Source organism: Trachemys scripta, chromosome 15 (assembly GCF_013100865.1).
Source record: "Trachemys scripta elegans isolate TJP31775 chromosome 15, CAS_Tse_1.0, whole genome shotgun sequence".
Taxonomy (NCBI): domain Eukaryota; kingdom Metazoa; phylum Chordata; order Testudines; family Emydidae; genus Trachemys; species Trachemys scripta.
Genome location: NC_048312.1, coordinates 31,434,835 through 31,452,414, shown reverse-complemented (window position 1 = coordinate 31,452,414; position 17,580 = coordinate 31,434,835). Strand labels below are relative to the sequence as shown.

Below are 17,580 nucleotides of genomic sequence, written 5' to 3'. Positions count from 1 at the left end.
CAAGAGATTGTCCCGTCTGCATGTATGCTAAACCCAGGAAAAGTGACAATCAGCTGCCTCTTAGGAACCGTGGCCATCTTAAGATTTCCTTCAAGCCTGTGTTACCTATTTAACCACCAGGCAGGGCCAGGTTCTGCGCTGGAGAGCAAAGGCCCCGATCCTCAAAGGTATCTAGGTTCCTAACTCCCACTGATTTCCAGGGACTTTAGGAGCCTAAATACCTCTTCATAGCTGGGCCCAAGCATTCTCAGGCTGTGCTCTGTGGCTCAGCAAAGCTCTTTATGGTGGTGGGCCTCAGAATGAGTGGTTGTGAGAACTAGCCAACTTTCTCCCATGCAGTGACTCACAGGAAGAATAGGTTGGAAATACTATTATAATACCTATAGGAATTGTCGTCTAGTACCCTATTGCATCATTGTTCCATCCTGCCTGGTCTATCCTTCCTCTTGATAAGAAGGAATGTTTCTTCTCTGGACACCCACTCCCACCAAAAGCGTATGACTTGAAGCAGGCCAGTTGTTATTCTTCTGCAACATCTAGATCTAGAATAAAAGTAGGTTCAAATGTTCTCCCATTCATAAAACTGCTGCACCTCTTTTCAAATCCTGTTGAACCCTTTGCTGCATTGATTTGCAGACAGGTAAACTGAGGCACCGAGCAGTCAATTGATTTGCCTGTGCAGTGAGTCAGTGGCAGAGCTGAGATAGATGTATTTCTCAAGTGCCATTTCCCAGGCTTAAACACTAGATCATGTTCCCAGAAACAGGGTGGCTTGCCCTTTAAGGGCTGGAGGCCTGGGGCCAACCAATCTTAGGTTACTAAGAAGGCCCATCTGAGCAGGGACCAGCTGATCCCTCTAGAAAGAGCAGCAGGAAGCCTCAGTGGTGAATGCTCAGGTGGAGCACAGAGGCTGCTGGGAGTGAGAAGCAGCAAATTTGGCAGTGACCCGGTATGAGGGAAAATGGATGGACTTGAGAACTTCAATTTAATAAACCAGAACCTCAAAGGGGCTGTGAATGGACAGAGGGTCTGAGAGTTACTGACAAAGTTCCTTGAATGGGGAGACTGAGGTAGCTGCTGCTTTCAGGGTTGTGCTGAGGGGGTGGCTATACCGACATTCCCTGCCTGTAAAGATGCAGCAAACAGGGGGCACCTTTGGTTGTGTTAAACCTTGTGAGTCAGATTTCTGGGGGGGTTGTTTGTTCCTCAAATCCCTAAGTGAGCCTGGTTCACGTCTGCCTTTCATTTCCTGCAAGAGGAGGCTGGGCAGCGCAGGAGGAATGGGGCTGGATTTGACTCATCTCGGTGACAGACAAGGGAGAACAAAAAGGGCTCCACTAAAAAAGAGGTTCAATATTGCAAACTTGCCATTTTGGCACCAGTCTCATGATATCTGATGTTTTACGAAGGCTCCGATCAGCTTCCTCTTTGGAAATGTGACAATCTGTCCTGCAGACTGCAAATAAATGTTACTCTTTCAACACACCAGTCAGGAGATGATATGAGAATCTCAGATTTGATTTAAAAAAAAAAAAGTCTAGCCCTTGTGGTTGTGACAAAAAGCACGAAGCCGTGGCCTAGTGGCTCCAGTGCCAAAAGGCAAAGAAAGAGATGCCAAACCATGGACATTTTTTAAAAAATCTCATGGTTTTTTTAAAGACTGTCTCGGGATTTTTGCACGTTTGGGATTGGCAACACTGGGACTCAAATAGGGCAGCTGGGTTTTGCAAAATTGAGCCCCAACGTGGTTTGAATGGAATCTCCGCTCAGAGGAGCTTATGCTGTGATATGATACAACCTGGAGAATCCATCCTCTGTGACCTGCAGGAAGTGATCCTGGGAGCCCCTGCAGGTGACTTTGGGTCAAATATGGCAGTGGGGATGCTCTGCTTAGTTCTTATCAATTAAAAAAAAAATCTCTGTATTCAGTTGTATCCGGACGAAATGGAACAATTTGGAAAAGACACCATACGCTGGCAGCACAATGGATTTCAGGGGGGAGAGAGAGAGATGAAGCTCAGAGCACAGACCTCCAAAGCAGGGGTGACAACAACAATACTGTAATACTCACAGAACTCAAAGGATTTACGGACACACTGCAAGTAATAACTCTTGCACACGCAGGCAGGACTCAAACGTGCAGCATGCTACCACCCCGCTGTCCCCCCAAATCACCTACAACAACCTAATAACATGCAAGACAACAACTTAGCAGCATATGGCACCATCAATTGGCAGGAGTGTTGTCTGCATTGATCAGTACAATAGGCAGTTCTCATTAATGGGGAAGGGAAATTAAACCTCATGCTGCAGGGCTCAAGCCGATCTCTATTAGAGTTTAGGATGAACCCTAATGTGGGGGGCAGATGATAGCACACCTGCTACGGTGGGGCTCTTACACCTTCCTTCGATGCATCTGTCACACAGCTGGGCTAGCTGGACCTCAGCTCTGAGCCAGTCTGGGGGTTCCTGTGGATGCACTCTGCCATCAAAGTTCGTAGCTATTCCAGATGAAACAAATCAGAACAATGCAAGTTAGCATCTCACTGTGTTTGGATCCACAACTACAGCTACTTCCCTAGGAGACCTCTGGAAACATTTGTTCTCTAACGCAATATAACTCTCTGGTCCAGTGTACAGGCCACGAGACTTGGTTGCTCTTTGCATCAAAGCAGTAAGAGCTTCTGAGTAACAACTACGTAACTTTTTATTTAAACAGCTTGTTACTCTGACACAGCAGAAAAGAGCCTGCAGCTCCCTGGTCCCACTGCAAACCTGCCAGCTAGCAGGAGGGTTACACTGCTGCAGCTGTATCCCTGCACAACATTAGCTGTGCCCTACAGAGTTGTGGGTTCTATTCCCAGCTCTGCCTGTAACCATGGACCAGTTACTTCTCTTCTGTGTTTCCCATTGCTCTTATTTATTTAGACTGTAAGTGCTTCAGAGCAGTGACCATCTCTGTACATGTACAGTGTGCCTCTGATCTCAGACAGGACTCAAGGAGCTGCCCCAATACAAGTAATAATAATAAAAGGAAACTGCAAGGTATAGCTTTGAATCTGCCCAATTTTTTCTCTCTGTCTCCCCTATACAATGTATGTCTTGTCTGTCCCCCAGTTCTCTGTCTGTCTTTCCCAAACTTCTCTTTATTTCACCCCCCAGGGCACTTATTCAGATATACACATGCACCCAAAGAATGTACGAGAACATTATAAAGAGAGATTTTACACTGATGAGTTCATTCAGGAATGTGTGTGTGAGAGAGAGAGGTCGCATGACATGTAGGTGGACTCCCTGTGCTCCTGGGATGTCACATGTAAGGGAAGGGGATACCACAGGCCCTCTAGCTCTCAGATCTCAGACCTTCTGGACATCCCCGGCCTGCTCATCAGCATGTGATTTGGCAGCTGTGAGAGCCAGGAAGGAAACACCTGCATGGGGGAAAGTTTGTCAGCACTTCAGTGAAATGTCTGAGTGCAAGGGAAACCGAACGAGTTTGTCATGCAGATAAGCAGCATCTTCTCCTAGCAAGTGGGCACAATTTCCTAGAATGTGATTAGGGCTTTATGGGTACAGAGCCCTTCTCTGACAAAGCTGGCCCATCACTGTGCAAAGCAGCGAAAGCACCGTCATCCTCCTGATCTGGCAAGGAAGCACAGATCCAGCTTTGCCTATGCACAGCAACAGAGGGGATGCATCCTCTGTTCAGCAGCTGCAGGGGCAGGTTGGGCCTTGAGCAATGCCCTGAATTGCACCCCTGCTTTACTGGGGCTGTGGGGCTCTGCAGGGCACAGAACAGCCAGGTATTAGAATGCCCCAGCCACACCCCTTCCCTCCTCCAGCCAATCCTTGGCCTTTGCAGGTTTGCCAACTCTCACTAGTCTCACTAAATTTGCTTGGTTTTATTTTAAAACTCCAGCCTCGAGTCATTTTCTCACCTGGAAATCTTGGCTTTCTTTAAGCACGATAGTAAGTTTCAAACCCTCATGGTTGTGGAGAAAAGCTTGAAAATGTGATTTGGGTATAACAGAGAGGCTCGGAAATCAGAAGTTTGGAACACTTAGGGTTGGCAATGCTGCCTTTCCCAGAATTCCCCCTGCCACTTGGGATACAGCAGAGGCAGCCCTAAATTGGCTTGGCGCTAGGCATAGAGGCTGGGGAGGGGTTGACAGGGGTCTCTGGCAATCCTGAACAGAGGGGGAAAGTCACTTCTCTGAGTTGTTGAGTTCAAGGCCAGAAGGGACCATTATCTCATCTCAAGGGCCTGCGAGATCACATCTCAGCCCCCACTCCTGTGCTGTAACCACAAAGCCGCCCTCAAATGCCTCAGTCCCTCCATGTTATGTTCGCTCCTTCCTGGGCCATGTTTCAGCTAAGGGCTCATGCAGCTCCATCGACATGTGCACAGTTTAGACCATCTAAGCTGACTGCTGTGAGGTTCTTGACAGTATTCCAGCTTCTTTGGGCTGAAAGGGTTAACAGGAAGAGTGATGTGCAATTTTGCTCTGTAAAGTGATTGTGTAAAAATAGTCCCTTGTTACTCACTGGGTCCACCACCCACATAATCATTATTATTATTAATTGTTTCCGGCAACACCCACTGCCCAACCTCATGGGGCGGCTTGCCCCAACCAGCTTACAGTCTGATAAAGGGCAAGACCAGGGATCCAGTGTACGGTGGCCCACTTGCTTCTCAAGCTTGGCCTTTGTGTGGCTGTCCAGATGGGGCAGACATTAGGGCTTGAGAGATCTGGGTTCAGGTTCAGGTTCAGGTTCCTGGGGCCTCCCTGTGCCTTGGCTCCTCAGCTATTCAGCGGGATAACAGCCCTGCCCTGACACACAGGAGGGTCAGGAGGGTAAATGCCTTAAGGAGGCCCCCAGAGGTTATGGTCATAGGGGCTATGGAGGAACCAGAGCTGGCAAAGTGCTCGTGGGATTCTGTGTGATGTGGGCTGGTGGCCCTTGGGGACCAGCTCAGGAAGGGGAAAGGGGTGGGGTGGCAAGACGCATGGGGACATTTATAGGATAAACAGTGCATCAGGACTGCTGTTGTTGCAGAGCATAGGGGACAGCAGCCAATGAGACAAGAAGGGGGGATGGGATGGGGGGGCAGGGGTACTCAGGGCCCTAAAGGGAAAGAAGGGAACCTGGGAGGAGATGACAGTGGGAATTCAGAGTCCTATTTGCTGACTGGATTGAGTTACCTATTCTTCCTGCAGAGCCAGTCCAGCTCTGGGAGAGGGAGCTGTGCCTATTCTGGCTCATGCCTCTGCAGAATCTATTGTTGGAGCCCCCACCTGATTCTCAGATCCCAGGCCAAGCTGGCAGGGATAGCAGCTAGGAGGGCTTGACCTGTAAACAAAGCAGGCTGGTTAGTCACTGGGACTCAATGAAGAGGGGACCCCGGGATGCTATTTTCAGAGTAAACGTTCAGAGTGGAACCACACTTGAAAGTAGGGTGACCAGATAGCAAGTGTGAAAAATCAGGACGGGGTGTGTGTGTGGGGGTGTAACAGGAGCCTATGTAAGAAAAAGCTCCAAAAATCAGGACTGTCCCTATAAAATGGGGACATCTGGTCACCCTACTTGAAAGCATAAATTAACTCTGCTCGCACTTCAACCAGACAAAGGTGGGGTGATTCTGCAGACTACAGTGGCTTGTCAATCTGCTTTTGACATAGGGTGACCAGATGTCCCGATTTTATAGGGACAGTCCCGATATTTGGGGCTTTGTCTTATATTACCCCGTCCCGATTTTTCACACTTGCTCTCTGGTCACCTATTTTGACATGAGGTGAAATTCTCTTCCTAGCGTCCAGCATGATTCACACAAAGAACGCACGACAGATAGACACACGAGGTCTGCAGGGCGTGTGTCGCACGCTGCGGAACAGATTGAGTGCGTATCAATGGAGCGTTATGTAGATTTCTTATCTCTGTCGGATGCTGGAATTGAGACACTGAGAGGAAAGGAGAGGGCGGAGCAGGAAACATGACTCAGAGGCGATGGTATAAACCATTGTAAGATAAACTTGGGGGGGGGGGCCTGCCAGGAGCGCTGCCAGCTTTTCTGCCGCCCTAGGCGGCGGAAGGTCACGCCCCGAAATGCCGCCCCCCCACAGAGGTGGCGGAAGGTCCCGCCGTTGAAATACCGCTGCGGTTGCCGCCCCCCAAATTGTAGTGCCCTAGGCGACCGCCTAGGTCGCCTAATGGGTTGCGCTGGCCCTGGGGCCTGCTTTGGTGACCAGGAGATGGCGGGGGGCTAATAGCTCACAGTGGTGTCTCTAGTGGTAGATGCTTTTCAACTATCATCAAGTCCCTAAGAGGAAGGAGGGCTTGATAAGTCACTGGCTGTATGCTCAGTAGACCTGGCTTCAGTTCCATAGTGTGCTACAAACTTACTGTGTGGCCCTGAGCACAGTCCTGTGCGTCTCTTGATCTGTCAGTGCCTCAATTCCCCATCTGTCAACTGGGGATGTTACTGCTCCCTCTCTGCCTGGTCTCTGTGGGTGGTGAGCTCTTCCTCTGTACAGCACCTTGCACAGCGGCGGTCTGATTGTGCTCGGCCCTCTAGACCCTATGTCCCTTGGGTTTGGCAGCAGCATCGGCATTCAGAGTGGAGCCAGCCCTTGTACCTGTGAGGTGCATCAGCACTTTGGAGGCAGCACAAAGACAGCAATGAGCTTAGTCCATTTCCCTGGGGCTTCTATGAAAAGTAGAGAACATCCACGCCCCCATGCCCTCCCCTGAGCTATTGCGACAGCTGCAGTCTTAGCCAACACACACTAGGATAGCAGCTAAGGGCTGTAAGAGATTCCTTGGAGCTGGGCAATATAATGCTTGGCACTCATATAGCAGTCTCCATTGCGCAGTCTCAGAGGTGGATGTCATCAGCCAGGAGTGGATTTACCATGAAACAAACCGTGTGGTGGCACGGGGCCCCCAACAACAGCAGGCCCCCCAAAATGCAGGACAAATCTCATCTGACAACCTGCCTCTGAGTACTGGCCAGTGGCGCAGCAGGGCTCAGGCAGGCTGCCTGCATGCCATGGCCAGTGGCCTCACGCTGCTCCCAGAAGCAACCAGCTGCTGGCACGTCTCTGTGCGCCCCTGGTGGGGGAGGCATCTCCACACACTGCCCCCACCCTGGGCAGCACATGGAGACCCACTGCCCCCTACCCCCCAAGGGGAACCCAGAGATGTGCCAGCAGCAGGGCTAAGATGGCTCCCTGCCTGCTCTGCTTCCCTCCCTCCGCGCCGTGCCAATCCCAGAAGCGGCTGTCATGTCCCTGCAGCCCCCGACCCGAGGCTGACTCCGCAGCTCCCAGGAACTGCGGCCAATAGGAGCTGCGGGGGCGGCGCCTGTGGACAGCGGTGCGTGGAGACACCCCCCCCAACCCTCCACCTGGGAGCTGCTGCCAGGGGAGGGGATGCCGGTCACTTTGGGAACTGTGCCGCCCCCCTGACCCTCCTGTACCCCAACCTCCTGCCCCAGCCCAGAGCCTGCACCCCAACACTCAAACTCCCTCCCAGAGCCCACCCCCACACCCCTTCTCGCACCCAAACTCCCTCCCAGATCCCGCCCCCGCACCTCCTCCTGCACCCCAACCACCTGCCCCAATCAAAGTTCCTCACTTTATTTTCATTTATTTCCCATTACTTATAATATAGGAGGAGGATGAAGAAAAAAAGAATGAAAATCAAGGTGGGAGATAAGAGAGAATGTTCTTTTTCTTGGCTGGGTCCCGAGTGGGAGTCCCAAAGATGAAGCTGCGCACAGGGCCCCACTAACTCTAAATCTGCCACTGCCTTCAGCCCATTTGATATACAGAGAAATGTGCATGATCTTCTTGAGGGCCAGATAATCCACCAGGCCAATGAAAGAGCTGGGAACCAAACCCAGGCCTCCCAGCTCATTGGCCTGTACGCTATCACATGGTCCTCTATCTGCAAGCCTGGAGCCTCAAAAGCCCCTCGACCCTGCAGGGGGAAGACTCAGTGAATAAGAAGCTGTGAAACAAACTACCCCCTTTCCTGCTGGACGGCTAGGGCCTGACAGCCCTTTTCTTCTCTTGCTGTATGGGAGTGTAATTCCATTGCAATCTAGGGAGTAACGCAGGGGCAAAGGCTATAGAGGGTGGTCTATCGCTAGGTGCTGCAAGCTGACTCTAAGCAGCATCTTCTAGGTGCCCATAGGAGGGGTAGCTTTTGGTTCAGATACAGCAGCTACCATTCTGATTTTTTTTCCTATTTAAAAATAAAGAGCTCCCCGAAATGCCGTGTAGCTCCAAAGGGTGGAGCGGACTGGTCTTCTTCTGAAGCAGCCCTCTGACTAGGCACTTGGGAAGCTGCTTGCATCACAGATGAGGTCTGGTGGGATCTCGAGGAACTTATTCGAAGAATTAGCTAGCGCGCAGAGACATCATTTCCTCTGGGTGGCCGCACAGCGGAGAACTCATTGGTGCTAGTCATTCCGTTAGCTTCTCTCTTTTTTTCCTGTCACACTGGGCCACCTCCTGCAGTAGGTGTTGGCTAATCAGTATACTAAAGAAAGCAAGTTTCCCCATTTTTGGCCATTAGCAGAGGAAGTGGCAGTGCACTTCACAGCAGGCTGCACTGAACACTTGCCACTCTGAGCATGCTGTGGAACGCGGAGACCTTGGGCTTTCTACTAGGTAGGTTACGACGTTTTCTTCCCTTGCTCCACTCTTCGGCCAATTGCTTGCTGTCATGGCAGCTTTGAAAATGTCCCCCCAGTGAGTCGCTGCCATTCTCCTTTGGCAGCAGGCTGTGATCAGAAGGAAAGGGCTGTGTAGGGTTTGGTGGAGGAGTATGTGAGAAAGAGTTAGTCCTTTAGGAGACTGAGTCACCCAAGAGAAAAATAGAACTGTGTTGCCAAACTGAAATTCAGCGGTGTTTTGCTGAATCTGTAACCTGTTCTGCTAAGCTGGGTCAGTGGAAAGTGAGCATTGGAAAGCTTTCTGGGGAAATGGCTCTTTTACTGGAAACAACTAAAAAGAAGAGTGAAAACTGGTTGCGAAAATCAGTACTTGCTCCGTCACAGAAGATACACTTTGTACGGGTCTGAAAAACATTTGCCTTAGGGTTTAGCTTTGCAGTTCTTACACCCTAGGTTTGGGGGGCGTGAGCTGCTGTACAAGGGAGTTTGGGGGCACTGGCTGGCATAGAGGGGACTGCCATTGGGTTTAGTCTTGGTTTTGGGAATGAGAGATGGTGCTTTTTGCCTCTGAGTTGTTGGTTTGAGACCAGCCACTACTGGTACCAACCCCAAGTGGTTTCTATTGCATGGATGTTCCATGGCATCTGTGAATGGAGCTTGGTGGGTCTCTCTAAAGGTTCTAGCAGGCGAGGAAGGTGTTCTTGTGTCAGCAGAACTGTAGGCAGCCTCCACAAAGAGATCTCGGGTGGGAGGTTATAGCAATCTCTTCTCTTCCCCCATAGAGCAGATCCTTCCACATCAGGTGGTTTGATGGGATGCAGTTTGTGCCTGTCTGTGGACAGCTTAGGGAGTCCCAAAGTAGTCAGTCTGGTGCCTTTCACCATCATTTAGCCCAGAGATATGTAGAGATGGCTGGGGCCTGACTCAGCCCTTTTCTTCTTTGGCTGTATGGGAGCCAGGCAGCTTTCATATGGAGCCAGGCAGCTGTAGACTAGGTCTAGGACTTGATTTGACAGACACATGGGCATGATCTGGGACCAGAGGGAGATCAGCCAGTAGCTGTCTCTTCCTTAACTGCTGACAGGAGGTAAAAGTTCAGCATGAGGTGACTCCTGGCTACAAGTGGCACCTGTAGGATCCGTGTATGAAGGCTAAGTGGGCCAGCACAGAGCTGAAAACTGTGTCAATATGTAACAATCCTGTTCCATCGCTCACATACCTCCACTACAGCCAGCTTCAAGTGGCACAAGGGCTGGAGAGGTTCCTACCACATTAGCCTTCTCCACAGGTTAAATTTTCAAAAGCACCTAAGTCCCGAGGTGAAATTCTACTGTATGGCCCAGAAGGACATTTGGAGAGTCGAAGGTGTCAGGGTCAAATGATGTCCTATGACACTGTGAGCAGCGCATCTGAGAATTATGTATACAAATTATCATAGCAGCAGTTATGGTGGGTTAATGGTGCGGTAGTTGTTTTAAAATGTGAGAATGCCTGCATTATATGCAACTCTATATTAATTATCAGAGGGGTAGCTGTGTTAGTCTGGGTCTGTAAAAAGCAACAGAGAGTCCTGTGGCACCTTTAAGACTAACAGATGTATTGGAACATAAGCTTTCGTGGATGAATACCCACTTCGTCAGACGCATGTGGGTCTATATTAATTATTAACACACACAGCAATGCTGCTAAAGAAACACACTTGGTATTTCTGGAGATTACAACTTCTTCTGCAACAGGAAAGAGCAAGTCAACTCTGTCCTTGCTAGCATCTCTGCAGCCCAGCCCCGCTGCCTTCAGCTAGCCTGTGGTGCAGTATGTTCTGGGAGATTGCTAATCTAAAAACCCAGGAGCTTCTCAATGATCTGTGTGAGCGTCAAGAGTGAGAAAAGTATCAGAGGGGAGCCGTGTTAGTCTGGTTTTGTAAAAAGCAACCGAGGGTTCTGTGGCACCTTTAAGACTAACAGATGTATTGGAGCATAAGCTTTCGTGGGTGAATGCCCACTTCGTCAGACGCAGGGTATTCACCCACGAAAGCTTATGCTCCAATACATCTGTTAGTCTTACGAGTGAAAAAAGTTCACCAAACTCAATTTCTGTCCAAACGTCACCTTCCCCAGGAGGGAGGGCTGCCTCCAGACCAGGCATAAGTGGGGCAGTTCTACCAGCGTCAATAGAGTTGGCCCCCTTTGCGTCAGGAGTGAACTTCCTCCAAGTCTTGTTTCTTCCCACCTGGGAGCCATGTGGGCGGCACTCTGAGGAATTCAAGTGCTCCCAAGATGCTGCATCTAGCAGCTCTGGCGATGGCCCTGTGGATCCTGGCTCCTAGCACTGGCTAGGAAGTGGAATTTCCATCCCGTGAAAAATTTCTAGTGTAAAAAGCTAAATTGTCCTGAATTGGGACCAAAAGTCAAAAATCTCAAATCTTTTTGCTGGAAAGGAATTCAGAAATATTTCCTGGAAACGCTCCGCGTGCCCAGGCTCCCCAGCTCTGTGGCTGCCCACCTTGCCAGCAAGGAGTTGGGCAGCCCCAGGAGCCTGGCGAACCACCTGCCCAGGGAGCAGGGAAGGCTGATAAGCTGGCTGGCTGGCTCAGAGCTGCGCAGAGCGCCTGCCTGCTTTCTGTTGAAAGTTTAGATGGATTTGACACGTTCCCATGGAACGTCCATTGCGTCTAATCATCATTTTCCAACGGAAAACTTCTGGTAGAAATCCTTTGCCGAACTCGCCTAGCTACACGGTCTGAGGAAGGGGCACCCCGCCCAGGCAGCACAGAATCATTGAATCGTAGGAGTGGAAGGGATCTCGAGAGGTCATCTAGTTCCCTGCACTCATGGCAGGGCCAAGTATTATCTAGACCATGTTTACTTCAACTGCATCGTGTCATCGAAGCCAAGAGGGTGAATGCTGAATAACCAAAGGCAGATATCACAGTGATGCGTATAAGAGAAACAGGGAGATATGTGGGTAGGATTCACAAAGATATTTAGGCACCTTCCTCTCCACCCTTGCGGGTACCTTATATCCCAGCTATTGATCTAGGGAAGTAGATATAGTTAGGGGATAGAGCATGAACAAAAGAAATTACCCTGGAACACCCCGCAGGTTTCTGCCAGGAACACTGGATTGGCATTCGCTGGCGTTGATGAGTCTGCCTCATACAGTGGTTATGGGCTGGATGGAGATGTAATTTGGGCAGTGCCCTGGCCTGGGTTCTGCAGGAGGTCAGACTAGATGACCAGAATTAAACCGTCCAACCTTAGAATCTATGAATGTTGCCCAAGGAGTTATTAGAAATCTTGGATTCTAGTTTTTCTGCAATACTTATGCAGGGGGATGAGGGGAGAAAGCAGAACCTGTAGCTTCTTAGGTCTCGTCTAGTACCTTTCAGATACCCCCAGATACCCGGCTGGGATAGTCCCAAGGGACGAGCCACTCTGTGCTTAGCCCCACAGTGTCATTTACATCTCCAACGAGCATTGCTGCTTAGACGGACAAAGGACACGTTGGGCTCCTTTACTCCAGCCTCTGGGAAATTTCGCTTGAGAGCCAGAACAGCCCCCTACTGGGGAGCCCCCAAGCAGGTCGCCTGAGCATGGGCCCCAGGGGAGAACACTGTTATAGAGCAAATGACTCAGGGCCTCATAGACATCAGTGGGAGTAAAATCAGGCCACCTATGAGCTAACAGGAAAAGAAACAACACAGGGATTTTAACTGGTTTCCTAAGGCACGTGTCAGCCTTGAGAGCAGACGCAGGGATCCTAGCTCAGTTACCCTGGACACACTAGAATCCACTTCCCAGGGACAGGTAGCCTGGCTCTCAAGTCAGTCTTTGGCCCTCCTGCACAAGCATAATGCTACAAAGTGGGGGTTGCAAACATGCAGAGGAATGTTGAAATCCAAACCAAAGATTGTTTTCATTGATGCTTTAATCACGCTGGGTCTCACTTCCCCACCCTGGGAAAATCAGGGATGACTCCTGCTTTTGCAAAGCGCTCCGAGGTCCCAGTGTAAAACACTCTAAATAGCCACGTGTTATTGTTCTTCCGCACATTGTTATATGGCCAGCTGATGCACTCAGCCATTGTCAGTGCTAAAAGAGACACTTTGGGCTCTGATCTTGCCAGCTTTCGCAGAGTGGTATGTGACCAGTAGCTGATCTGAGAGCTTAAAGGAGAAGCAATTACATGTTACTTTTTTCCTTCCAAAGAAAGCACAGAGGTTTCCAGCTAACACCTCCTTCATTATTGCCTGCCTTGATACAAGGCCTCCAATATGGGCTAAGGTATCTTGGTGTCTCCCTACCATCTGCATCAGTTGATGGGACTCTTTTCTATTCCTTTCTAGCCGTGACTCAGGGTCTCTTCATCCAATGTCTGGCACATGTAAACTCCAGCCCTGCCCCTTGCCGAGGGTGTCATCGGAATTCCCTGGACAAAATCACAGCAAAGACAAGACAGATGGAAAAGGAAGCCAAGGAGCTGTTCAGGTCCTATGTAAGTGCTGCCCTCCAGGGGGCACCTCTGGCTGGGGAGAATCTCTCAAGTGACGCCACTAAGCTCAGCATGGAGGGCACAGCTGCATCCAGCAGGGTTGGGAAAGGTGGTTGGCCCATGCTGGTAACTGCATAACTGTACCCATAAGGTGGCAGCCACAGGGATGGCCCCATGGAGTAAGCAAGGAGCTAACTGATTTCCCTGTAGGTGGAGGCCGGGTGACGTGTGTAGCACCTCATGCCCAGTACATAGGGGCCTGGTACAGCACACAGCCTCCCTCTGTAGGTCAAGCTATAAAGACTCATGCTTTTAGCTCTGGAGGTCACTAGTTCAGTCCCCAGTGTCTGTCACGAAGATGGCTGTTTCACTGACATGCAATGATGTTGGGATCCTTCTGCCCAAAAAAGGCCTGGGACCTGCTCTGTGTCCTGTCTTATTGTTGGGACAAGAGTTCGCTGGAAATACCACGTGGTAGAGTCAGCATGACTAGCTGGGATGGCAGACTGTTGCGCTGTGAGTCGTTGGAGGTGTGTGGGTGGTCTGGGGGAATAACCCCGCTGACATAGTCACCTTCCCTCCAGCTAGATTTCCCCAGAGCCCATCAGTGCTTCCCTGAGCTTTGGCCAGAATGTGTGTGTGGGAGGGAACTCACAGGCCAATGAATCATAGATCAGAGGAATGTTAAGACGTGTTTGGTGCCTCTAGCAGCACAGCTGGTGCCGTCTGGCTGGATGTACCTGACTGCCATTGTCAAAGAGTAATCACCTGAGAGCTGACTGTGGAGAACACCTCCATCTAGCTAGGCAGGCCCAAGCAGTGTAAGCATTCCCTCTGACATACTCATGTTCCTTAGAGCACCATGACCAGCACAGCCCCCAACCCTGCCATGTTGCCAGAGGAGAACTGGGTTCCAAGCAATATAGCGTGTGGGAGTTTTCTTAGATCTTAAAAGCCACAGTCCTGCCTGCACTGTATGAACATGAAGCTGAAATTTGTCCTCAGCCAACATCTCCCATTCTCCTGCTGTGGTTTAGCATGCTGGCTGCTACTCTCCACCCCAGAAGTAGCTGCATTTTCATGTTGTTGTCAAGCACTAGTACTGGATCCTCTAGTCTAGTGCAAGGACTATAGTAGAAAAAGCATGGTTCGGTAATTAAAGCACTGACCTAGGTACCAAAAAGTCTGGTTCTAGCTCTGGCTTTGTCATCAGCTCACTAATCAAGTTGCTTCATGTTTCTGTGCCTCAGTTTCACCATCTATAAAATGGCTGTAATAATATTGACCTATTTCTGTGGGCTGGTGTGACAATTAATTCCTTAACATCTGCAGAGTGCTTTGAGGTCCCACAATAGGTAGTGTCCTGTTGCTATAAATGTAATGTATTGTAGTGAATCATAGACATTTAGGCTGGAAGGGACCTCAGGGGGTCATTTAGCTCATCCCCTCATGTTGAGGCAGGAGTGAGACAATCATTGGCAGGTGTTTGTCTAAGAGGGTTTCCTTTCCTGGCCACGTAACAGTGGCCCAAGCGACTCCGTCAATCTCTCCCCCGGTGGCTGGCATTGTATCTGTTTATTTTTATTTCCAGTTGACTCACCAGGGCTTGCTTGTGTCCGACCTTCGCCGACTCTGCGATGAGGCTGTACAGTGGTTTCCTACAGAGAATATAACAGACCAGCCAAAGGTTGTCATGCTGCAGGAGCTATACCGGACTCTGGTGCATATGAAGGACGCCCTCGAGAACATCGGGAAGCAGCAGCAGGTGCTGAGCACCCCAGGTGCTGCACTACTTGACAAACTCCAAAACACCCAGTGGGCGGTGAGAGGGCTTCTCTCCAACACCGGCTGCGCCCTCTGTCTCGAGGGCGTCTCGCCCAACTCCAGGCACACCCCAGAGAGACCTGCAGCCACTAACGCTTTCCAACAAAAGATTGACGGATGCAAAGTGCTCAGGAACTGGCAGAAGTTCCTGGAGAAACTCGCCAGGGGCTCAGTGAAGAAAGCGCTGCAGGCACTCAGAGATCAAAGGAAAAGACGGAAAGGCACAAAAAGAAAGGAGGGTTCTTCACGCTCCTGAATGAGTCGCCCAGTGGGAGCCAGGGAGCCCTAGATGGCTGCCACCCAGACCTGGTATGGGGACGGAGCCAGGCTTCCGAGAAATACTTGAATGAAATACACAACTCCTGTTTAACCCTGAGAAGCGGCTGCACAGGAGCCCAGTGCAGGTACACCAGAGCCATGTCATGTTCTGGTCCCACACCCAATGTGCTAGGACGACAGTCCCTCGGGGCCAGATTGGCAAAGTGCTTGGCATGCAGCAGCCACCATTGCTCTTGGGGGTGGGAGGGATTCTCTGTTGTTCTCAAGTGGTTGGAGGGGATTCTCCTTCGCTCTCAATGGGAGCTGCTGGGGACCAGGCACTTACGGAAAGCTGGCCTGAGAGCTTCCAGGTACCTCTGCACAGCGTACAGAAGCCAAGGTGCCTTTTTTCTTATCAAAAGCACTACTGGATTCTGCAGGAATGGTTCATTGCTGCACTGTTTGAGATCCTCTACAGTGGAACAGGCTGGATTCAAATGCACAAAGAACCAGCATCTATCCCAGGGGTGGGCAAACTATGGCCCAGGGGCTGCATCCAGACCTTCAGACATTTTAATTCAGCCCTTGAGCTCCTGCCAGGGAGCGGGGTCAGGTGCTTGCTCTGCCTGGGTCCTGGAAGCAGCGGCACGGCCCCCCTCTGGCTCCTACGTGTACGGGCAGCCAGGGGGCTCCGCATGCTGTCCCCACCCCAAGCGCCACCCCCGCAGCTCCCATTGGCCAGCAAACAGGGCCAATGGGAGCTGCAGGGGTGGCACCTGCAGATGGGGCAGCATGCAGAGCTGCCTGGCCGTGCCTCAGCGAAGGAGTCAGAGGGGGACATGCCACTGCTTTCGGGAGCTGCTTGAAGTAAGCGCCACCCGGAGCCTGCATCCCTGATCCCCTCCCACACCCCAACCCCATTCCCAGTCCAGATTCCCCTCCTGCCCTCCGAACCTCTTGGTCTCACCCTCCTGCACCCCAGAGCCTGCACACCCAGCCAGAGCCCTCACCCGCACCCCTGCCCAAGCCAAGAGCCCCCTCCCGCACTCTGAACTCCTCATTTCTGGCCCCACCACTGAGCCCGCACCCCCAGCCAGAGCTCTCACCCCCTCCCATACCCCAACCCCCAATTTCGTGAGCATTCATGGTGCACCATACAATTTTCATACCCAAATGTGGCCCTCAGACCAAAAAGTTTGCCAACCCCAATCTATCCTGATGATCCAACCCTAGTTTAACCCATTTTGCCCACTTGGCTGATTTTTTCCATTGTCCGACACCTTGAGCAATTATTTACACCAATGACAAGCGAGTGTAATAAAATGCCTCTAAAACAGAACGGTAACAATTTACGCTCACTTAGCACTGGGGCAAATGATGACCCAAGGTGCTGGGCAACGGATAATCTAGTCCCAGGTATAGAAACTTAAATTATATGTGAGATTAACTGGTTATTCCAAGTCACCAGCAGCACAGAGCTGTTGGGAGGTTGACAAAGAGTATGTCTACACAGCAAAAGCTGTGCATGGGCTACCTAGCTAGCTTGAATCCAACTAGCATGAGTAACAATAGCACTGAAGACAGTGAGCTGAGTCCATGCTGGGCTTGTACTTCCTTCACTGCCATGTCTTCACTCTATTGTTACCTGCACTAGCTGGATTGAAGCCTGCTAGCCTGTGAAGCAGAATCATACCAGTCACTCCCAGGTCAGATCAGATCATGAGGTTACTGTGGCCCGGCAGCACTGACTGTCTGAGCATTAAACATGTTGTTAAACTTGGCCTGATTTTCCAGTGATTCAAAGGTCCAGTGACCCAGCCTGACTAAGTCGCTGTGCACTGTGGAGTATGTGTCTCTCCTAACCAGGATTCAACAACACTCAGCACATGACTGCTGCAGATGTTTGTTCTCTTTATGCCCCTTGTTGTGCTTTTCTAGAGGTGGTTTTGAGATCCCAAACCATGGTCTAGATCCTCAGCTGGAGTAACTTGGTTTAGCTCCAAAGACTTCAATTCACACCCACTGAGGATCTGACCTGGTAATTTGTATTGCTGTCAAAATGACTCTAGAGGAGTTTTAATTCCTCGGTATTACCTGGGAGTGGCATCATCTGCTGGTGCTGTGCTGATGTCCTAAGGCACCGTTGTGCTGTACCCCTGGAGGGTAGTATGGCACTGATGCCAACATAATGAAATGTGACCTTTGAAACACCCAGCATGCCCTGCTCTGTAATAATTTATAGATTAATATTTGTACAGGTTCTGTATTTATTATGTACAATGATTTAATTTAAAATAGCTTTGTACTGGAAAGATCTATTTAAAAAT

At 50.5% G+C, this 17,580-nt stretch overlaps 1 protein-coding gene across 1 annotated transcript in view; it reads left to right on the top strand.

Moving 5' to 3' along the window:
• CASTOR1 (cytosolic arginine sensor for mTORC1 subunit 1) overlaps window positions 1–15,839 on the top strand; it is an 87,564-nt gene extending 71,725 nt beyond the window's left edge. The window contains exons 3-4 of the mRNA XM_034790994.1: window positions 13,026–13,174; window positions 14,763–15,839. Of these exons, the coding sequence (XP_034646885.1) occupies window positions 13,026–13,174; window positions 14,763–15,251 (638 nt within the window). The 3' untranslated portion in view covers window positions 15,252–15,839. The remainder of the gene's footprint in view (window positions 1–13,025; window positions 13,175–14,762) is intronic.
• Window positions 15,840–17,580: the final 1,741 nt, after the last annotated feature.